We start from the raw sequence: 24,350 nt of genomic DNA on the forward strand, positions 1-24,350 counted from the left end.
CAGCTTAAGAACTACCGCCCCATATCACTGCTCAGATAGATAGATAGATAATACTTTATTCGGCTATAAGCCCACAAGGTAAAACAAATCAATAGATAAAAATCAATAGATAAAATCAATAGCATTTTACAATCTAAAATATCAACTAAAATATTTCAACGCATAATCTCTAAATGTACCGTGTTATGGCCTTGAAGATAAAGATGGTGCATAGAGTTTACTGAATTTTTAATAGTCATGCAGCATTCCATGAAGTCTTTTATATGACAGAACTGAGATCAGGAATCTAGCAACCTGTAAAGTTCTATAAGAGTCAATGTCCTGGAGTAGATAAGCTAGATGTAATTCAGGTGGTTTAGCAGCAATTTCCAGAATGATTGAACTCAGGATCCTTGATCGGGGAACATTGTATAAGGGGCAATTAAACAAGATATGATAAAGGGATTCTATCGATTTGTTGTCACATGCGCACAAAACAGAGATTTTACCGTTAGAAAATCTATTGCTCAGCACATTTGAGGGGAACACATTAAATCTGGCTCTAACAAATGCGAATCTATGCGACGCAGCCGATAAAGTAGACAGATATCGAGGTATCTGGGACATAGATGTAATGCCCTGGTATATCGGGGAACATGTACCTCCACCTGTGGTAAGATTTTGTTGTAAATCTACCTCCTCCAGTCTTTGTTTGATGACCTTTTTAGCTGTAATTAGATCTAAATTAAGTATATCGGAAGGAGAGATTCCATAAGACAACAGTTTGGAATGGATTTTTGTTGCCCATGGGCTGGTGAATTCATCTCTCCAAAGGCACTGAATAAGATGGTAGTTTGGCAATTTATGCCAAAGGGACAGCCAATAATTAAAGGCATGTCTCCACATCAGAATCTCAAGGGAGGGGGTCTTAAGTTCTAAGCGAATGGCAGAGTTGCTTACACAGGAGGGTAGTTTCAAAAGGCGTCTTAGAAAAAGATTTTGCAATGTCACCAGAGGCAAGAGGTTTACAAAGGCGCCCCATAAAGGGACCGCATAGGCCATAGTTGCAACCACTTTTGCACTATAAACTTTTAAGGCGGATGGAACATGCATAGCCCCCTCAGTAAAGAAGAAGCGTAGTAGAGCGTAGATAAGGGCTTTCACCTTGTTTTGTAAATATGTGATATGCGCTTTCCATCCCATATTATACTGGAAGTAAATTCCTAGATATTGAAATTTGTAAACTTGTTCAATTGGCTTCCCCTCAAGTTCCCATCTATACAGTTTACGACTCCTGGAAAAAAATTAGGACTTTAGATTTGGAATGGTTAATAGTAAGTAAATTTGTTTGGCAATATGATGCAAAAATCTTAAGGGCCCTCCTCAAACCGATTCGAGAATAAGAGAGGATCACCGCATCGTCAGCGTACAATAATAAGGGGCAGCGATAGTCTGCAAGCCTGGGTGCATGAATGGAGGTTTGGGCCTCAGCTAGGGGCGTCCTCATGTCACTAATATAAAGGTTAAAAAGATAGGGGGCAAGGATACACCCTTGTCGTACCCCCTTGTTTATTGGAACTGAGTTTGTGAGATCGCCCTCAGGTGTTAACCTCACCCTAGCGGCCGTCCCTTCATGTAATTTAATCAATAGCCACAACAGCCTTTTTTCTATGCCCCACTTTGCCAGTTTTTCCCATAACAGCTCTCTAGAGATACTGTCAAAAGCCGCCTTCAGGTCTATAAAAGCGGCACATAGAAGACCATGAGTAGGGGAAGAATACTTCCGCGCCAAATGATATAGAATTATAGCATGGTCAATAGAAGCGCGATTTGGTCTAAACCCGACCTGTTCATGGCCTATCAGATTGGAATCTTCGGCCCATTGGGTTAGTCTGGTTAGCAAGAAGCGAGTGTAGATTTTTCCGATGATTGATAATAAACTGATATTACGATAGTTTCCTGGGTCCTCTGGTGGTCCTTTTTTATATATAGGAATTATGATGGACTCCTTCCATGATGTAGGTATCTGGCCCGTGGCATTGATTGCATCAAAGATTTTTGCAAGAATTTTAGCCCACCATATTGGGTGTTGTTTAATAGCTTCCGCCGGGATCAGATCGGGCCCTGGGGCTTTATCAGTTTTCAGTTTAGCAATTAAATCTACTATTTCCTCCGGGTCAGTATCTGGCCATATGGGCAAGTGACTTGAGAGAGTATCAGATTGGATGTTAGAGATGTCTGTCTGGGAGAAATATTTTCTTAGAAATTGTTCCCATGTCGGGGCTGGGATAACCGTCAATGGGTATTTCCTCGATCTTTTGTTGATTAAATTCCAAAAACCGCGAGAGCTGCGAAGCTTAGAGGCAGCAATCAGCGCTTGCCAACGTCTTAGCTGCCACTCGTGCTTGGCTGACTTCTGTGCCTGTTTGTAAGCAATTTTGGCCTGCAAGTACTCTGGGGGGAGAGTTTCAGCTCCAGAGGCTTTATATCTGTTGTAGATACAACAGAGAGAGAGTCTAGCTTGCTTACATTTGGCATCAAACCAAGGTGCACCGAACCTGGGTTGATCTCGGTTAGCCAGGTGAGCCGGCATCGTAAAGAAGCTAGTTAAATCTGCAGAGAAGTGGAAGAACCACTCCAGTATCCTATTTGGTTCAGACAGCTCCGCCAATGAAACAATAAGGGATTCGGAGCTATTCCTCTGGAAGAATTCTGCATATTTTTGGGCCTGTTTCATGGACCATTTAATGCCTCTTACTTGAGCTGTGGCATTTAAACCTACATGAATTGGGTGTGTTCCGCTAACCGGGTGCCAGTCAAGCGTTAGCTTGGCCGCTAGAGGTAGGTGATCACTGGATTGTACATTATCTACTTTGAGATAAAAGAAGTTTGAAAATAGGTCTTCTGAGACTAGAAGATAATCTAGGACACTATTTGATGTTGTGCCCAAATGAGTGAATTCACCTGGCGCGTCCGGAGGGCAGTTGCCATTTAGAATGTTCAAATTCATACGAATGGCCAATTGATAAAGAAGGACTCCCGCCTCATTCACTCTGTTGTCCTTAGATCTTCTTGATGTGAAAGAGATTAAATCAGATTTTGGGTAGGGGGGAGATACCCACCACTTGGCCTTAATTATCCCATTCCAGTTGGCAGCTGTACGTGCATTGAAGTCACCACCCATTATCGATGGAATATTAGGGTACTTAACATAGCATGCCAATAAATGATCTTCCAGAGAATCCCATCTATAATGAAGGTCTGATATCAGACCACCTGGAGGAAGATAAACATTGGTGATTAATAGTGAGAATTTTTCACTTGAAATCAGACCAGTAAAAGCAAAAGGAGGAAAGGTATGAACTAGCGAGAGTTTAGCTCTCATTTTAAGTGATATGGCGATTGCAAGACCGCCTCTGGACCGGCCACCTTTCTGGGAGGGGATAGCTGGAAGTGATATCAGTTCAAAGCCATTTATATCTATTTTATCTTCTTCCCATGTTTCTTGCAAAAGGATTATCTGGAAAGAGTTTATATAGGACAGAAATTCGGGATCTAATCTTTTCCTTTTCCAGCCAGCAATGTTCCAACTTAGGACTGCTAGCTGGGGACTTCTATGTTGTTCTTTTAACAGTCAAAACGGAGGGGGGGCAGACTCTCTGTTAAAGACTGAAGATGTAACAAAAAAGTCAGTTATTTTACTTTGGGAAGATGGTAACTGTGAGGCGCCCTGCAAATTAAAGTTTTTAACAATTTGTTCGACTGTTGGCACACCGTGGATGATCCACTGAAAGTAGATCTCTGAACAGGAAGTCTCTTCATTTCGAAATTCTTGGTACAACTTGACAGAGAAATACCCAGGTAGGGGGAAATTGAGTCCGTCAGGGTAGACCCTCTCGCAGATTTATCATCCGACATTCGGATTATTTTATTGATGCGTCCCATCGGGTCTTCAATCGTTTCTGACGGCGGGTCCCGAGGTGTAACATTCGCAGTTTCCTTTGAAGGAGGTAATTGAGGGGGCATCACGGAGGTGGAAATTGCGGAAGACTCTCTCAGGGGCATCACTTGTGGACTACTTCTATATCTGGACGAAACTGGAGAAGATTCTAGCTCTGGCATAGATGAGTGAGTTAAAGAGGGATTTGAGTCAAGCAGGGAAATCAGAATTTCGTCCTTAGGTATGTTGGTTGATGAATATAGATGAAGGTTCAGTGAGGATGGCAGAGCCTGGTCGTCTCGTGATGTAGCGCACGCTGCAGAAGCAACTTGAAGATTTGAGTCTTGTCGGATGGTTTTTGAATTCAGAGTGGGGCTGAGCTGAAGAAGGTCAACCACTTCTGTCCGGTGGGCCCAAGTGGGATTATTTGAGACATCGTTAGTATCTTCCCCTCTATGTTGGACTTGCAAAAGCTGAGATTTAAGCGTGTCAAATCTTTGCATCATCACCGACTGTTCTTTCGGAGGGAGGGCTCTGAATGAATCAATAAGTTCCCTTTCGTCGAGGGCAGTCTGCAGATTATCATCCTCATATATAGCAGTTTGAGAGGGTATCGAGTTTGGTCGCGGATGGCACGCTGCAGAGTCATCGCGGTTGGGCCTGACAGTATTTTGAAGTAAGGCAGAGTCTCTTGTCCTAATGTCCTCACCGCCAGGGCACCTATTTAGAAGGGGTTTGATCTTGCTGTCTGTAAAAACCCTCGTTGCTACAATGTCGGCCATGGACAAAAGCGTTTTCCTCCTAACAATAATAGATGGTATCTTTTCAGAGTGGAACGCAAGTATCACCTTCAAGAAGTTGGTCTGCCGGGGAAGGGGCATCACAGCATATAGGTCAATCTGATGTTTCTTAATTTTTAAAAGTTTGCTTAAGCAGTCTTTAGCTCCTTCTAGCGTTGACCATCTTCCTATTTCCGACCTGACAGAAAGGCAACTTTTCTTGGGTTGCAAAGTTAATATCTGATTGTTCAATTGGGAATTTAAGACATATTTAGTTTTAGTCTCCAGTATTTTATCTGAATGGGGGTGAGGCAATAAGTTTTTGACCTCACAAACTGAAGATTGTGTTGTTGATTCAAGTTTTCCGATTTTCAGCAGGATATTGGATAATTGTGAAGATACCTCGTCCAGCCTTTTAAAAATACAGTGAAGGGTCTTAATTACTAAGTGTAACTGCTCACAACTGGGGAACTCCCCCATAACAGATGCCAAACCATCTTCCTGCGATGAGAGTTTTTCTTTCGTATTCTCCTTTACAGGCTTTACATTTGAAACATTTTGAGTCATCGGAATCGGAGTAGCTTCTAAATCAATTAGAGGTTGGAAGCGATTTTGGGTTTCCACTGCAAAGCATTGCTCGGCGTGGTCACTCCCTCCTCCATTCCGGTGTGGCACCAACCTTGATAGTTTTGGTTTAGGGGATGATAGGGGCTCGTCAAAGTCTCTCAAGCGTTTTTTCTGACCCATGCTTTCCTCAGGCCAGAGATTATACGATTCTTAAAATAACATAACACTTGACACGCAATTAAGATAATGGCGTTCTCAACTCCTTTAGCAGCTTAAACCAGCCCGCTGATACGAGAGAAACAAAGAGCAGCTTGCAGCAGTCTGGAGCAGGGCCAAATCTCTCAAAGAGTTTCCATAGTATGCGGCTGCAGCAATTATAAAATACTTCAAAAACTGACTGAGTCAGTTGAGATAAAAGTATAAAAGATTAAAAGAAGATTAAAAGAAGTCCGAAGAGCACCGGTAAGCGCGTCTTACCTCGGCGCCATGTTGGCTCCTCCCTCCATATCACTGCTCAATGTGGATTATAAAATCTTTGCAGACATTTTGGCTAAAAGACTAAAAAGAGTCCTAATGGAAGAGATACATAAAGATCAAGCAGGCTTTCTCCCGGGTAGACATTTGTCTGACAATGTGAGAAACATAATCAATATTTTAGAAAAGCTACAAGTGAATATAAATACCAAGGCAGTTTTGATATTTGTGGACGCGGAGAAAGCCTTTGACAATATTTCTTGGAGTTTTATGAAAAAGAACATACAGGGGATGGGGGTAGGCCAAGGCTTTGAAAACAGTATAAGTGCAATTTATTCAGAACAAAAGGCTAAATTAATTGTAAATAACGTGGTGACGGAGGAATTTAAGATAGAAAAAGGGACACGACAAGGTTGCCCAATCTCCCCATTGCTTTTTATATCGGTCCTGGAGGTCCTGCTGAATATGATTAGAAGGGACCAATTGGTTAAAGGTATACAAGTCGGAGCTAAACAGTTCAAATTGAGAGCATTTGCAGATGACTTAGTATTGACATTACAGGAGCCAGAATCTAGTACTAAAAGGGTTTTGGAATTGATTCAAGAATTTGGTCAGGTTGCAGGATTTAAATTGAATAAGTTAAAAACAAAGGTCTTAGAGAAAAACTTAACTGCGATTGAGAGAGAGAGGTTTCAGAATGAGACAGGTTTAACAGTGGTTAAGAAAGTGAAATACCTGGGGATTAACATTACAGCTAAAAATGGGAATCTATTTAAAGACAACTATGAAAAATGCTGGGCTGAAGTGAAAAAAGACTTAGAAATTTGGTCAAATTTGAAGCTTTCACTGCTAGGCCGTATAGCTGCGATAAAAATGAATGTATTGCCTAGAATGTTATTTCTCTTTCAAACATTGCAAATTTTGGACAAAATGGATTGCTTCAAGAAGTGGCAGAGAGATATTTCTAGATTTGTCTGGCAGGGCAAGAAGCCTAGCATAAAATTTAAAATACTAACGGATGCAAAGGAAAGAGGTGGATTTGCCCTGCTAGACCTTAAACTTTATTATGAATCAGCAGCTTTTTGCTGGCTGAAAGAATGGCTGCTTCTTGAAAACACAGACATTTTGGACTTAGAAGGTTTTAATAATGTATTTGGATGGCATGCATATTTGTGGTATGATAAGGTCAAAGCACATAAAGCATTTAAAAATCATATTGTCAGGAAAGCATTGTTTAATGTCTGGATAAGATATAAAGACCTACTGGAAAATAAAACCCCAAGGTGGCTGTCACCGATGGAAGCGAAAGCTCAGAAAAAGCTCAGTATGGAGGCCAAATGGCCGAAATATTGGGAAATTCTGGAACAAGAGGGAGATAGATTGAAACTGCAGAGTTTTGAGAAACTAAAAAACAAAGTGCGAGATTGGCTTCATTATTATCAGATAATGGAGGCATACAATTTGGACAAGAAAATAGGCTTCCAGGTGGAAAAATCAAAATTAGAAACAGAACTGTTAGACCCCAAAACTAAGATTTTATCAAAGATGTATAACTTGCTGTTGAAATGGAATAGTCAGGATGAAACGGTGAAATCTGCTATGATTAAGTGGGCACAAGATGTTGGACATAACATAATGATGGCTGACTGGGAACAGTTATGGACCACAGGTATGAAGTTTATGGTATGTAATGCCTTAAGAGAGAATATTATGAAAATGATATACAGGTGGTACATGACACCAGTCAAGCTTGCAAAAATCTATCATTTGCCCGATAATAAATGTTGGAAATGTAAAGAGACTGAAGGTACATTCTTTCACCTTTGGTGGACTTGCCCAAGGATTAAGGCTTTCTGAGAGATGATCTATAATGAAATGAAAAAGGTATATAAATATACCTTCTTGAAGAAACCAGAGGCCTTTCTCCTGGGCATGGTCGGCCAATTGGTGCCAAAGAAGGACAAAATTTTCTTTATGTATGCCACAACAGCAGCAAGAATACTTATTGCAAAGTATTGGAAGACACAAGATTTACCCACTCTGGAAGAATGGCAGATGAAGGTGATGGACTACATGGAACTGGCGGAAATGACTGGCAGAATCTGAGACCAGGGAGAAGAGTCGGTGGAAGAAGATTGGAAGAAATTTAAAGACTATTTACAAAAATATTGCAAAATTAATGAATGTTAGAATGATGTCAGAATGAAATTAAGTGGTCTTAGCAGCAATGTTATAAAGGTGTACGTAAAAATGGATTGTTAACAGATGAGAATCCAAAGTTATAATATATTAAGTTAAAGGATTAAGACAAAAACAAAGAGGAATGCTGTTATATGTTGGAATGAAGTTATATGGCTTTAGTAGAAATGTTATAAGGAATTAAGTACAAATAGATTAATAGAGTATTAAAGGGAAAAATAAGGTTAGAATGTGTTAAGATAATTATAGGATAGAAAACAGAGGAAGATGGAAAGGAATTGCTGAAACAATTAATAGAAGTGGAATACAAAAAGGGAGGTATGAGGAGGTCGTTGAAATAAGTGAATGAAAGATAAGATATTGAAATTGTTTGATGTGTTCTAAACTGTTTTTGTTTTGTTTTGTTAGTTTAATGTGTTAGTGTTATGTAGTGTTTTTGTATTGTATTGTATTGTTCATTTTTTTTGTAGTGTTTAAATTGTTGGAAAAGTAATAAATATTATTTTTAAAAAAACAAAAAAACAAAGGTAGCCCCATGTAGAGCGCATTGCAATAGTTCAAGCGGGAGATAACTAGAGCATGCACCACTCTGGCGAGACAGTCCGCGGGCAGGTAGGGTCTCAGCCTGCGTACCAGGTGGAGTTGGTAGACAGCCGCCCTGGACACAGAATTGACCTGCGCCTCCATGGACAGCTGTGAGTTCAAAATGACTCCCAGGCTGTGCATCTGGTCCTTCAGGGGCACAGTTGCCCCTTTCAGAACCACGCAGTCCTCCACACCCACCTGCCCCCTGTCCCCCCAAAACAGTACTTCTGTCTTGTCAGGATTCAGCCTCAATCTGTTAGCCGCCACCCATCCTGCAACCACCTCCAGACACTCACCCAAGACCTTCACTGCCTTCACTGGTTCTGATCTGGAAGAGAGGTAGAGCTGGGTAACATTCGCATACTGATGAACACATAGCCCAAACCCCCTGATGATCTCTCCCAGAGGCTTCAGATAGATGTTAGAAAACATGGGGGAGAGGACGGAACCCTGAGGCACCCCACAAGTGAGAGCCCAGGGGTCCGAACATCCATCCCCTAACTCCACTTTCTGAACACGGCCCAGGAGGAAGGAGAGGAATCACTGTCTAACAGTGCCCCCAGCTCCCAGCCCCTCTAGACGGTCCAGAAGGATGTCGTGGTCGATGGTGTCAAAGGCCGCTGAGAGATCCAGCAGAACTAGGAAACAGCTTTCACCTCTGTCCCTAGCCCGCCGGAGATCATCAACCAGCACGACCAAGGCAGTTTCAGTCCCATGATGAAGCCTGAATCGCAAATGGAAGGGATCCAAATGGTCCGCATCCTCCAGGCTTGCCTGGAGTTGTTCTGCAACCTGTTGGAAAACGCCCTGGGGAGGCTTCTTCAGATGGCAACTGAATGATGATCTGTTGAGAAGTTCATTAATTGTTAATAAGGCCCAAAAAACCCTAAAGGATTATTTTGAACTTAATATGAATCAAGGAACGGAAATAAGGGTTATTTGGGAGGCCAGCAAAGCGGTAATGAGAGGGTTTCTGATACAACAAAACACAATTAGGAGAAAGTCACAGAATGAGACAAAAGATAAAATTATGGAACAACTAAACAATAGAGAGAAGAAGCTTAGAGGAAACCCAAAGAATTTGCAGATCCAAAAAGAAATTAAAGCCCTACAGGTTCAATATTCACAGTTAGTAAATCAAGAAATTGAATGGAAGATAAGAAGGATGAGACAAAGAAATTTTGAATCTGCAAATAAATGTGGGAAATTATTAGCCTGGCAACTAAAGAAGAGACAAAAACAAAGTACTATTACAAACATTGATGCAGAAGGAAAATCTGTAGAGAACCCTGCAGACATTAGAAAATGCTTTTACAAATATTATAAACAACTGTATAAAAAGGATAAAGAAGATATAGGGAAAATCGAGCAATTTATAAAGACTAATGGGTTGCAACAGATTCCAGAGGATAAAAAGAATCTACTAAAAGGTTTAATTACAAACCAGGAAGTGGAACAGGCAATAAATTCAATGCAACTTGGCAAGACACCAGGACCTGATGGTCTATCAGCGAAATATTATAAGACATTGAAAGACTGGCTCATTCAACCTCTGGTAGAAGTATCTAATTCGATTTTGGGAGGGGGCAAAGCACCTGAAACCTGGAAGCAAGCTTATATTACTCTGATTCCTAAACAGGGTCAAGATAGATCCAATGTTAAAAACTACAGACCAATCTCCCTACTCAATGTGGATTATAAAATTTTTGCAAACATACTGGCCAAAAGGCTAAAGAAGGTTTTATCTGAGTATATTCATAAAGACCAGGCAGGATTTCTGCCTGGAAGACATATGAAAGACAACATTAGAAATGTTGTAGTTATTTTGGAAAAGTTAGAAGCAAGAAAGAGTTGTAAAGCAATGTTAATGTTTATTGATGCAGAGAAAGCCTTTGACAATGTTTCTTGGAGTTTTATGTTACATAATTTAGAGAGTATGGGGATAGGTCATGATTTTTTAAATGGTATTAAAGCGATCTATCTAGAACAAAAAGCCAAAATTATTGTAAATAATGTGGTTTCAGAGGAAATTAGAATTGAGAAAGGAACCAGACAAGGGTGCCCACTTTCCCCTCTGCTGTTTATTTCAGTCCTGGAGGTCTATGATTAGAAAAGATGAACAAGTCAAAGGTATTACAGTAGGTTCGAAACAATATAAATTAAAAGCCTTTGCTGATGATCTAGTTCTGACATTACAAGATCCAGATTCCAGTGCAGTCAAAGCACTGGAGCTGATACAAGAGTTTGGTCAGGTAGCAGGATTTAAATTAAACAAGAGCAAGACCAAAGTAATTGAGAAAAATCTGGATAATGAAGAAAGAAAACTATTACAAGAAAAAACGGGCCTAGATTTTGTGAAAAAAGTTAAATATTTGGGCGTGAACCTGTCTGGGAAAAATCTGAACTTGTACAAAGATAATTATGAGAAATTATGGAATGAAATTAAGAGAGATTTGGAGATATGGTCAAATTTAAAATTGTCATTAATGGGCCGGATTTCTGTGATTAAGATGAATGTGCTGCCAAAGATGCTCTTCCTGTTTCAAGCCCTCCCAATTATAGATAATGCGAAATGCTTTAAAGAATGGCAGAAAGCACTCTCTAGATTTATCTGGCAGGGGAGGAAACCCAGAATTAAATATAAATTAGTTACGGATTCTAAAGAAAGGGGGGGATTTTCCCCACCAGATTTAAAAATCTATTTTGAAGCTGCTGCACTTTGCTGGATTAAAGAATGGATGCAACCAGAAGACACAGATCTATTAGATTTGGAGGGATTCAACAATGTGTTCGGTTGGCATGCATATTTATGGTATGACAAGGTAAAGGCCCATAATGCATTTAAAAACCATGCAATTAGGAAATCGTTGTATAATGTTTGTATAAAATATAAAGAACTCTTAGAAAGAAAGACGCCCAGATGGCTTTCACCAATGAAGGCAAAGGCCCAGAAAAAACTAAATATGGACACCAAATGGTTGAGATATTATGATTTATTAATAGAAGAAGAAGGAGGTTACAAATTAAAACCATTTGATCAAGTTAAAGATAAGCTAAACTGGTTACATTACCACCAGATCAACGAATTGTATAAATTGGATAAGAAAAATGGTTTTGCTTATGAAAAATCTAAGTTGGAGACCGAGTTGTTGGATACTAAAGATAAAAATTTATCTAAAATGTACAAGCTATTGTTGGAGTGGCACACAAAAGATGAACAAGTTAAATCTATGGTGATAGATTGGGCAAGAGATGAAGAAAATAATATAATGTTTGAGGACTGGGAAAGATTGTGGAAGAAAGGGGTCAAGTTCACCGCATGTACTCTGTTAAAGGAAAATATAATGAAAATGATGTATAGATGGTATTTGACTCCTGTAAAATTAGCAAAGATATATCATAATTGTGACAATATATGTTGGAAATGTAAAGAAAAGAAAGGAACCTTTTATCATATGTGGTGGACCTGTCCCAAGGCGAAAGACTTCTGGGTAAAGATTTATAATGAATTGAAAAAAATGTTGAAATATACATTTATAAAGAAACCAGAGGCCTTTCTTCTTGGAATAACAGGTTTGGAATTGCCCAAGAAAGATGTTAAATTATTTTTGTATGCCACAACTGCTGCTCGTAATTTGTTAGCTAAAAAGTGGAAAACCCAAGAATTACCAATGATAGAAGAATGGCAGATGAAGATGATGGATTTTTCGGAGCTAGCCAACCTAACCGGAAGAGTCTGCGACCAGAAGGAGGAGGAGTATCAGGAAGAGTGGATTAAATTTAATGATTATCTAGTTAAATTTGTTAAGTTAAATTAACTGAAAACAGCTTGCAGATACTTGATTGGCTTAGGATTTTATTTATGTTAAGTGATGAATTAATATGTTTAATTCCATAAGGTGAGGATTTAAGGATGTTAATGTTGAAGTTAAATTTCATAAGAATTGGGATTTGGAAAACCGTTAAAAGGACATGCAGTGAAATTCAACCAAGGGGAAGCGAGGAAGTCACTTAACAAAGTTAATAAGTGTAATTTTCAATAAGGCTATGATTTATGTTTGTTGTGTTTGTTTGTTTATAATATTGTGAAAACCAATAAAAAAAATTTGGGGGGGGGGAGGAAAACGCCCTAGGGATTTATTTACACACTATATACAGACTACAGCATAATGGTGTCCGTTCTTTTCCGAGAGAACAGAAGAAGTGAAAGTACAGTCCAAAGTACATACAACGAAAGAGAGATAAGGATGTCTTCCGTTCCCATAGTCTTCTCAGACAGGCATGTGATTTACAACAATCTCAAATGCAGCGACGGTGGAGTGAAATGCTATCACAGCCACCCGCTCAATCACCTTGCCCAAGAATGGAAGTTTTGAGACTGGGCAATAGTTGGCCGTATGGGCTGGGTCCAAAGATGCTTTTTTAAGAAGCGGTTTAATAATTGCCTCTTTCAGTGGGTCTGGGAAGGCTCCCTCACAGAGGAAAGCATTCACCACCCATCTCCCAGCCCAGCACTTCCCAGCTTGCTTTTATGAGCCAGGATGGGCTGTCAAGGAGACAGGTGGTTGGTTTCACTTGTCTAAGCAGCCTGTCCACATCCTCGGAGGTAACAGATTGGACTTGATCCCACGCAACTTGACTAGACAGGACTCTAGCACTCTCCCGCCCCGGCCCTGCTGCCACGGTGGAGTCTACCTCTTCCCGAATCTGAGTGACTTTATCTTTCCTGGTGTCCCCTTTAATCCCTCTTCAAAGAATAAAGACACAAGAGTCTTTCTGAGTAAAGTAACAAAATGTTTACTCACATTTCAGTTCATTTGATCCCTGAAAGGCAGGCTTTACTTGGTAGTTACACAATAAAGAGTCTGAGTTCATCTCATATGGAGACTGAACTCATGTGCTGCTGGCTGAGAGCCAGCAGACAGCAAAATTACATTAAGACAACAAAATGGATGGAGGAGAGCAGCATGGCAGCAAAAGATAAACAAGAGAATAGAAAGCAAGTGAAGCAAGACAAACAAGACTGAGAAAATGGCTGCATGACTCGGCACTTTTATGGAGTCAGCCAGAGCGATGCCCATCTCCTAGGTCACATGCAGGGGAGGGATGCTCCACACCAGTGGAAGAGGACGTTACCCTGACTGGATGTCCCCCTGCCTGTGCCCACGCTAGGGAAATAAGGAATGTTGCATTTGACTGCACCAATGGATTACATCCCACAGGGATATTGTGCTGAGCTATCAGTATACAGACGCTTTACCGACTACCATCAACAAATAAGGAAGATCCCTGCCCCAGGGAACCAACAATGTACCGCACATTTTAGCAACAGGGAAACAACAGAGGGAAGTTTTTATTTTATTAAATAATAAGTTCAGGGAAGTGAGAGATAAGGCTAACAAGGGATGACTACGCACAAGCGTAGTCTCATTTGCTTGGGATGTACTTCATCAGCATGCAAGGCCTCACAAGCGACATCACTTTTGGAGGCAGACAGGGGGGATACTTACAGTGCTTTTGTACACCAGGAATGAGAAACCCATGGTCCTCCAGATGATGCTGGACGGTATCCCGCATCATCGCTGCCAACAGGCCATACTGCCTGGGACTGATGGGAGCTGAAGTCCAGCAGCATCTGGAGGGCCTATTGCACACTGAATGCAGTATTTCAACAACTTAATCATGATTCAATTGAGAGTAAACTTCACCTCCAGTAACTTGACTGACACTCTGCTGAATCAAGAGGCCCAGTTAAAGGGATTTTAATGCCATTCAAGGCTTGTGAAATTCTTACCTATTTTCTCCAAATTCTTTCTCCAGCTGGCTCAGGATCCTTCTTTTCTGAGCACTGCATGGGGTGATGATCCCAATGTTGCGAAAGCTGATGTCTCTCTTTTTGCTCTTAATTAACTTCATTAATTCTATTACCAGCTTAACTTCCTGGAGATTAATGAAGGAACTGAACAAGAAAGAAATAGAAGGGGAGGGAGAAAGGGATGAGCTGAAGGCCTTGTATCTGGATGTGTGCCTCATTTTAAAAGTTATCACAGATTCTCTCTCTTAGGGTTCTTTTGGGACATACACTCAAAGAACTGTAGAGTTGGAAGGGACCCCAAGGGTAATCTAGTCCAACCCCCCTGCAATGCAGGAATTCCAACTAAAGCACTCATGACAGATGGCCATCCAACCTCTGCTTAAAATCCTGCAAGGAAGGAGAGTCCACAGTCACCTGAGGGAGTCCATTTCACTGTCAAGCAGCTCTTACTGTCATAAAGTTCTTCCAGGTATATAGTTGGAGTCTCCTTTATTGTAACCTAAAGCCATTGGTTTGAGTCCTACCCTCCAGAGAAGGAGAAAACAAGCTTGCTTGATGAGGGGGATGATGAGGGGGATGGAGTGACTCCCCTAAGAGGAAAGGTGGCAGCATTTGGGACTTTTTACTTTAGAAAACAGGCGACATGATAGAAATGTATGAAATTACACATTGTGTTTTAAGTTTTCATTGTTTTTATCTGTTAAGTTGCTTTGAGATTTGTTTGTGTAAAAAGGAGCTAACAAATGTAATTAATAAAAAACAGTGTTGGCTTTATGTGGGATTTTAAATTTTGTTTCTTTATTTTACTCCTGCTAGCCACTTTGAAAAGTGCGACTACAAATTCACAAAGCAAATAAATGAAAAACTTACTTGCTCTCCTGTTCTTCCTGGCCATCCAAAACATCAAAGAGGAGGTACGGTAGGAAGGGCCATTCCAAAGAGAATCGGCTCTCTTCTGTCCATCTATAATGCAATGAGAAATCATAATAGCTTTTGAGGGGCCACTAGGGGCGCATCGGAAGATGGCTGACAATAACATCTCTCCGACCCACAGGGGGTAATTAGGAGGCTGGGATGGGAGTAAATAGCCTCCCTACCCCCCCCCCCCAGGATTGGGGGGGGCTGCCCGTGCCTGCTATGCCCTATACCACCCCCGAATTTGAGGGGATGGGGGCACTAGGCAGAATGCCCCCCTGTGGATCTCGGCGCTCCTGGACGCCGTCTCTGATCCGCGCCGCTAGCTGCAAGAACTTCAAAAGGAACAATTAGGAAGAAGCGAATGCACATATTTCAAGGAAGGAGGGGGAGTAAAGACTGCTAACTGAAGAGTTCTCTGATAAACAAGACGAGTCGGAGGAACAAGAATCAATCATGAGAAGACAGCTAAGACTCGGTATGGCAAAAGGACTGATGGGGGAGGGGGAAAAAACCTTTCTTTCTTTCCTCTATGTGATAAAACAAGAACCCCCCCCCTCACAAGTCAGAAATGCCGCTTTAATGACTTAAGCTGTGGATTTACGTCTGTGTGGAGATAATTTTTCTAACGAAAGCATGTTTTAAGAAGAGTGTGGAAAGTTTAAGAGCTCTGGAATGACGCAGTTAAAAATACCGTCGCCATATTGGTAAGCTCTGTCGGAGGACTTGAGTGTGGGAGGAGGAAAAGAGCTGTTTTTATACTGTGGGTGAGACTCCTCAGTGGGACTAAAAAACGACAGATCCTGAGATTAATGATGGAAAGAGCGATGTTATTTATGAAAGTGATGATATATGGAAACCATCACGATATGAGGATTGGTCGAACGGAAAAATCCACACAGGATATAATTGGTGTTTATCTGCTCAAGGAGATTATCAGAAGAGATCATAAAGAAAAAGAAAAAATGTACAAATAAGATGAGATGTGGAAACAGCAAGATAAGACTGGATAGAATTATGAACTTTATTTGGACTGATTTGGATATGAACACAGTAGCAAGAAGATGATCGGAATACCCCTTCGAAACTTGAAATATGGGTCCCCTCAACAAAAATTTAAAATTCGGCTTTGTAATTCGGAATTTATGTGATGTGATTTGATTTGATTTGATTGGTCGGTTAATAAAAATTATTTATATATAAAAAAAGAGAAATCATAATAGCTTTTAAAAAGCAGTGTGCTGAGGTCTATTTGCTCAATTCTTCACTGCAGGAGGAAACACTATCCGTCACATAATCATTCACATGATGTTCCCCACATAGAGAAAACTAGCATGTCAGGGAGGTGGTGTGGGGGATGACAGAAACTGTTCTCCCTGATGTCATCGTTTTCTACATGAAGGGGAATATTCAAACAGCATGACAAACATATTCAGTGAATAGCAGTGGAAGGGCAAAAAATCCAGAGGCTTATACAGAAAAATCCAGAGGCTTATACAACCTCTTACAATAGCAGAAATGCAAGTACGTTTAGAAAATAATCAAATTTCATGGCTGTTAGGATATCAGCCGAGATCATTTCTTACAAATACACAGATTAAAAATGAAGCTACAAGTAAACTAACAGAATATGAAAATATAGTAATAAGAGATAGCATTTCCCTTTTATACAAAACACTTATTGAGAACCAATTTTGCCCCCAACAAAATCTAAAAAGCTGGTGGGAATTAAATTGGGATATAAACACTGAAGAGGTTAAACAGAACAATTTATGGACAAAAGCACCATATAAATTTCTGTCAGCAACTATTAGGGAATGTTCACTAAAAACTGTACATGGATGGACTTTAACACCATCATTTTTAATATACAGTATATTTAAAAAGAAAGAACAAGAAAGTGGTTAGAATGGAAGAAAAAAATTAAAGTATCAAATTAGGTTGCTGGAAAGAGTCAGGTTTGAGGCCTATGATCATGCACAGAATTTTCATTCAACTAAGTACTCACCAGTAGTGTCAGAGCAAGTACATTCATTCACACAAACACACCAGATATGATGAGCTAAAGCAGGACCCTCCAGGTGTTGCTGGAATACAACCCCCACCATCCCTGACCACCAGCCAAAATTCCAGGGTAATGTGGAACTGATGTCTACACTTAGGTCACCTTTTCATGAAATGCCTGTTGCCTTGAGGCAAGGTAAAAAAATTAGTAAGATGTCTACACACCGGTCAGTTTTCAGGCCATGGTCGTAGATGTAATTGGAAGGGAAGAGGCAGATCTCTGGGTGCATCCTGTACTGAGTCCTCAAGCACAGGACTGGAAGCCTGTCACTGTGTTTTTCTTGGATTTGCCCATTCAGGTGTCTGCAGAGTCGGCCCATCAGAGACTGCCTGTAGCCGTAATCCTCAGCTTTCTGCCAAAGCAAGGGAGGGGAGGAGGAGTAAAACTTTCAGAGAATGGGTTAAGCACAGGCAGCAACAATTAAAGAACAAGAGATGAGAAGTAGAAGCATGCATATGTACTCAGTACTTGCATCAATTACTGCCTCAATGCGGCGTGGAATGGATGCTATCAGCCTGTGGCACTGCTGAGGTGTTATGGAAGACCAGGCTGCTTCAATAGCAGCCTTCAGCCCTTCTGCATTGCTCGGTCTCATGTCTCAGAGGTCCAATATTGCTCTATTTGCAATCCTTGTTTTGCTGATTTCATTTAATATTCTAATTTTCTGAGATTGTTAATTTGGGGTTTTCATCAGCTGTACGCCATGATCATCACAATTATAACAAATAAAGGCTTGACATATCTCGCTTTGCATGTCATGAGTCTATCTCATATATTAGTTTCACCTTTTAAGTTGAATTACTGAAATAAATGAACTTTTCCACGATATTCTAATTTTCCGAGTTTCACCTGTATTTGAACTAGAGATTAGGAATGAGTGAACTATTCTGGGCTACCCAAGAGGCTTGGGAAACAGTCCCACAAAATAACCCAATCTTTTATTTATTTGAAAGTGGGAAAGATGGCAGCGTAAGAGGGTGCAGGAACTTCTCCCCTCTCCTTATGCTCTTTGCAGCATATCAGAACTAAGAGAAATGGTGATGCTTGAGAAAAATAAAAGTCTCTCAAAGGCTACTGCTATGGGAATATCCCGTGATATACATATACAAAAATACATTCTTAAAGCATTGGCCCTATCTACTCTTGCCTCTGCCCTACCAGCCATTGGAGTGTCTCCCAGAAAAACAGTACTTGGTATATACACTTCTTTTTAACCAAAAGGGATGTTGTCTACTAACATGGTAATCACACAGGCTGATTTCACAGAAACTCACAGAATTGTGTAAATAATTTGATCAGATAAACTAATTGAATCATTTTCACCGTAGGCAGCTCATACACCATTAAGGACCTGATAGATGTTTTACTTCATTTATGCCAAAAGCAGGGTCATTAGATGCTTATAAACAGCCTGTCAGTTTTCAGCTCTACAACTTTTTTCTGGGATAGTCAAAACACCTTAATTGTTGACATACTCACCATAGATTGAACTGTAGGAGGGAGCTGCTTTGGGTCTCCAACCAGGACCAGCTTTTTGCAGCCATGAATGAGTGGGATGATAGTTTCAACCTCACAAGCCTGCATGGCCTTTTAAAAAGACAAAGGGACCAGTTTAAATGAGAGAGATCGAGAGAGATCTTAAGATCTCGCCGCACAAGTCGCCTTGTATCAAATCCTGCTATACCACATCTGCAACTCATCCATTCTGACATAATAGCCTCCCCTGACCCTCTGGATCCAGTTTTCTTTCGATCCATAGAATCATAGAATAGAATCATAGAATCATAGAATCATAGAATCATAGAATCATAGAATCACAGAATCATAGAGTTGGAAGAGACCACAAGGGCCTATCCATAGCAGGGAGCTACTCAAGGATCTTGCTTAAAAAAAATAAGTTCCTAGCTCTCCAACGTTTATTTGGTTGCCTCCAACTTCAATACAATTTGCTTTCCCTGTATGATTACTTTGATATAGTTCAGCTTTCCCACCCCAGCTGGTGCCTTCCAAAAATGTTGGAACGACAAGTTCCATCAACTGAAGCTGTATCACATAATGCTAAACCACACATCTTAATGTTAGCGTGCAAACAAGACTAGTAGAACACTGGCTGCACCCCCCAAAATGGGGTAGATCACTGCCAGTTTTTAACTCTGTGAGTAGATCGCAGTCTCTTGGGAGTTGGCCACCCTGGACTACAGCAACTGAATTCTGAAGTGTGTGGGGGGTTTTCTGTTTCTGTTTTTGTTTTTAAAGGGTGGCAGCAGCTTCTTCAACTTGAGATTTAAGTTACCTAGGCATGGAAGTCAAAATTTCCACCCTCAAAATGTGCAAAGCACTCATGACCAGGGCTAGGGATGGTGTCAACTTTCGCTAAATGGTACAACTGGGAACCTGCATGGTTGAAGACCGAGTGCTTTCAACTGATGGCCTACATTTATAATGCGGACACTTAATTTAGGCATCAGGCTGTCAGGTGAGAAGCGTGTCTTGGCAGCCTACAGCTGTTCCTATAATTCTATAAAGCTGTTACTATAGTTCTATAAAATTCCATGCTCACCCCTTCCTGCCCCAGGTATCTTTGGGTACGACTCCTCTGGAAGAATTTTCAATGAGGGGCATGCTGCTCAGCACCAACATGCTTGGACTGGATGAACAGCAAAAGGAAGGCTTTCAATGTAGTGATTAGGCCCAGGGTCAGAGAAAGAGGAGGCAAGCTACTGTGCTTACTGATTAAAGTTTTAAAAAAACAAAACCAAAAAAACCCCAACAACAAACTGTAAACCTGATTCATTGTAGAGGTGCAGAAAGAAAAAAAGGTTGCTTCGCAGATTATTCAGAGCTGTTTTCTGAGCTCAGGTTTACAGAAGAGAGTGTTTCTGGGTCTAAGGAATTTGTAAGCATTTAAAGCTCCTGAAGGGAGTTATGTACTCTGAAACGTATAGAGCAGCAACAGTAAAAATACATTTAATCAGTAAGCACAGCAGCTTGCCTCCTCTTTCTCTCTTTTCGTCTTCATGCACACACCAGGCCCACGTTACCAACCACTACAGAACAAGTGCCAATCAGGGATTTAGGTTTCCCCACTGTGACATGCTATTAGGGTTAGGCTGGTCAGGTGAATTAGCAGGTGATCATCTGGTTGGATCAAGTGGTTCATGGCCTCCCAGGCTTAGAGCTTGACTGGAGCTGCTTCGCTGACATTAATGTTATTTAGTACTTATGTAGCGATTTTCCATAAGCATTCAAAGAGCTTTCTGTAATTATGTAAAAGGTTCTTGCAGAGAGGGGATTGCCTAAGGCTACTCATGGGTAGCTGACATGATGTCCTCCAGAAGGCAGCTGTCTTGTGTGCAGAAGGTCCCAGGTTCAGTCCTTGGCATCTCCAGGTAGGGCTGGGAGAGATTCCTGCCTAAAACCTTGGAGAGCTGCTGTAAGTCAGTGTGGACAATACTGAGCAAGATGGAGCAATGGTCTGATTTAGTATAAGGCACATTCCTATGTTCCTAAGGAGTCCCCAACCTTTTTGGGCTCAAGGGCATATTTGGAAATCTACTGTATTTTTCGCTCTATAGGATGCACTTTTCCCCCTCCAAAAATGAAGGGGAAATGTGTGTGCGTCCTATGGAGCGAATGCAGGCTTTCGCTGAAGCCTGGAGAGCGAGAGGGGTCGGTGCGCACCGACCCCTCTCACTCTCCAGGCTTCAGGCAGCTATCCGCAAGCCTTCGGAGCGCAGCGGGTGTTGCGGATAGCTGCCTGAAGCCGGATAGCAGCCTGCAGCCTGAAACCCAGGGAGCGCAGTGCCAACTCCCGCTGCGCTCCCCCGGCTTCAGGCAGCTATCCGCAAGCCTTCGGAGCCCGGCAGGAACTCCCGCTGCGCTCGGAAGGCTTGCGGATAGCTGTCTGTTCTGGATGCTGGGGTCGGGGGAAGCGCGAGCTTCCCCTGCCCCCAGCCCCGCAAGCTCCAGGAGTGGCGGCGAGGTTGCGCGCAATCTTGCCGCCGCTCCTGGACCTGTTTTGGGGGCTTCCCCCGCCCCAGCCCCACGGCTAAAAACGAAGCCGCGCACAGCCTCTCCCGGCTGGAGAGGTTGCACGTGGCTAAAGAGGAAGCCAAGACAGCCAGTGGGATGGATCCCACTCGCTGTCTTGGCTTCTTTGCTCTTTGGAGCTGGGGGGGGAAAATATTTTTCCCCCTTTATCCCCCCCCCCAAAAAAAACCTAGGTGCACCCTATGGTCCGGTGCGCCCTATGGAGCGAAAAATACGGTAAGTAACAGTTAAGGACACAAGAAAATACTTATTTCACAAAAGAAAAACTGGCAATGATCTGACTCCCCCGTCTGCCCACCCACCCCCCTTTGGCAAACCACCTCTGCACGCCTTGAAATAAAAAAGAGAAAAAAAGCAGGCAACACCACTAAAAACAGTCAAAACACATCAAACCAAAAAGCTGCCTTGAGGGCTTTTAATGTCAGAAGAGGGTGCTGGTGGTGGGGAAACATTTGTATAAATACAAAACAAGGCAGCCAAAGTGAACAGGGCTGTTTCTGCAATCTGTAAAAGGTACTAAAGACACCCTCCATCCTCCTGCCCCAAATATGCCCTTGCTACTGTAGTGCCTATATCCCCCACTAACCATGTCCACGATGACGCAACTCAGAGGATCACAGTCCAGCCGCTGGAATACTGCACCCAGCAGGCTGCTCCCACTGGTGCTCAGTGTGCAGCAGATGATGTGAGACTCCAGGATGATGTTCGTTTTCATGTCGCTTTGCGATCGCCCACAAACCTGGGAAACACAAGAGCCAGGAACTTCCTTTTTAAGAGCACCTAATTTTTAGACAGAGACCAGTTTTCTTTCAGCTGCCTGTTTTGTTTTTGCAACAGCAGCCATGGTCAGGCAGGCAAAACAAGTCCATGCTCAGTGTGTGGTTGAAGATGAAGTCAGCTGCTTTTAGAAGAAGAACTGGATTGGATGCTAAAATGACAGGCCATGGTTCTGTGAAGGGGTACCCATTTTGCATGCAGGAGGTGTCAGCTTCAATCGCCAATATCTCCAGATAGGGCAAACAATACTGACCAAGTTAGATCAATGGCCTGACTCAGTATAAAGCAGCTTCCCAATGCTCCTATGACTCAGGAAAAACACAGCCAAATACCTGCTTAGAGTCCGTATGAAGGTGTATGTGTTCACCCATGTGGTGCTCAGGAATGCAACAGTGCCCCTTAGAATTTCTCTCGGTGCCCACCAAGCCACAGCCTCACCTTCTATGGCATGAGGTGGTGAGGAAAGTTACCCTAACCCAGCTTGGAAAGCACATAGGGTTGTATCCAATCCAGTGAATGAACATGACGAGCCCATTAGGCTCATTAATCTAAATGGGTAAAAATTAATTGTATACAGTCCATAGAGCTGAAAGAGGAAGTGGGAGAAAGCCACCAGTGCCCAAGCCTCCCATGCCCAAGCCAAACACAAACAAACAAACAAGCAAACCAGCCCCCCCCCCCAACCCAGACATTTCCTTTAAAATGTAAAAATCCCCCGGGGTGGGCATGTTGGCCCAACAAAAGATGACATGTCCAGGATTTCCCAGACCTATGGCAACCCTAGTCTATGATTTGGCTGAGATAATGGCACGTGGCTGATGTGCAACAGAGTAGCAGCACAATCAGTGATCTGTACTAACAGGAGAGATATTCTGATTTCCTAGCTGGAGCTAATCCAAGACACAAGCACTTTTTTGCATGATGAGATGAAGCAGTTCACCAAGGTTGTTTTTAAGAGCATCTTAGTGATGAAACTCATACCTCCTTCAGTTGAACAGTGAGCCTCTTGCTCTCTTCTGCAAGCCTGCGAGTTTCCTGCTCTAACTGTTGTTTCTGAAAGAAAGATGAGGTGGGTGGGAATTTACTCGTTTTTGACACGAATACTCAACCAATCATGGGGAAGGGCATAGCTCAGTGGTAGAGCATCTACTTTGGATGCAAAAGGTCCCAGATTCAATCCCCAATGGTATCTCTAGGTAGGGCTGCCAGGTAACCCTGTCTGAAACCCTGGAGAGTTGCTGCCTGTCAATGTTGACAATAATGAGCTAGATCAGGCTTCCTGAACCTCAGCACTCCCGATGTTTTTGGCCTACAACTCCCATGATCCCTAGCTAGCAGAACCAGTGGTCAGGGATGATGGGAATTGTAGTCTCAAAATATCTGGAGGGCCGAGCTTGAGGAAGCCTGAGCTAGATGGATCTATTTTCTGACTCAGTATAGGGCTGCTTACGGAAAGAAAGAAAAAAGTTCTGAACAGCCTCCCTGCTACTTGATCCCCACTTTAACTGAAGACTGAGCATTTGAGCAAGTAAAACATGTGTCTCCCCACTACCCCACATCAGGTTTCGGCCCATCCGCTGTGCCTCCAAGCCTTCACACTTTGAACTGAAGAGCATGTCTGAACTACAGTTTCAGACCACAGCCTACCGGACAGACTGAGTAGGATATAATAATCCTGGTCAAATTACACATGGCAACTAACAAGTACCTTCTCTTTGCTTTGGCTTTCGTCTATAGCACACTGGCAAGAAAGAGCATCCAGTCGTTGATCTATCTCTTTCTTCCGCTTGTGGATGTCTTGATCTTTCCCAAGGGCTGCTCGGCCTAAGGAATCCAACCAAATGCTTTTAATTTAGAAATTTATATCCCACTTTCAAAATGGAACTTTGGTTGCTTACCATTCTCACACTGAAATTCAATGCTTCTGACATTCATTAAACTGTGGGTTTATACTGTTATATTGTTATATGGTGGGGGGATCCCTAGAAATTAATAAATGGTAAGGTTTTGATTATTTGGGATATGAAGGTAATATACAAGCTGCAGAGGAATTCCTGGGCTAGCCTATGCAAAACGACCTAGCCAAGCTATGGCCATTAAGAAACAATTGTTGTTGTTTAGTCATTTAGTCGTGTCCGACTCTTCGTGACTCCATGAACCAGAGCACGCCAGGCACTCCTGTCTTCCACTGCCTCCCGCAGTTTG

At 42.0% G+C, this 24,350-nt stretch overlaps 1 protein-coding gene across 2 annotated transcripts in view; it reads right to left on the reverse strand.

The window, feature by feature from the left end:
* Positions 1-24,350, reverse strand: part of LOC308467711 (putative helicase senataxin) — a 228,626-nt gene that overhangs the window by 16,999 nt on the left and 187,277 nt on the right. For both annotated transcript variants that reach the window (XM_080989412.1, XM_080989411.1), the window contains exons 16-22: positions 23,854-23,969; positions 23,127-23,198; positions 21,955-22,107; positions 18,798-18,905; positions 17,483-17,670; positions 15,209-15,301; positions 14,318-14,482 (exon numbers count right to left, since the gene is read on the reverse strand). In XM_080989412.1, the coding sequence (XP_080845538.1) occupies positions 14,318-14,482; positions 15,209-15,301; positions 17,483-17,670; positions 18,798-18,905; positions 21,955-22,107; positions 23,127-23,198; positions 23,854-23,969 (895 nt within the window). The remainder of the gene's footprint in view (positions 1-14,317; positions 14,483-15,208; positions 15,302-17,482; positions 17,671-18,797; positions 18,906-21,954; positions 22,108-23,126; positions 23,199-23,853; positions 23,970-24,350) is intronic.

The sequence above is a fragment of the Podarcis pityusensis genome (genome assembly GCF_964106645.2).
Source record: "Podarcis pityusensis genome assembly, chromosome: W".
Taxonomy (NCBI): Eukaryota; Metazoa; Chordata; class Lepidosauria; order Squamata; family Lacertidae; genus Podarcis; species Podarcis pityusensis.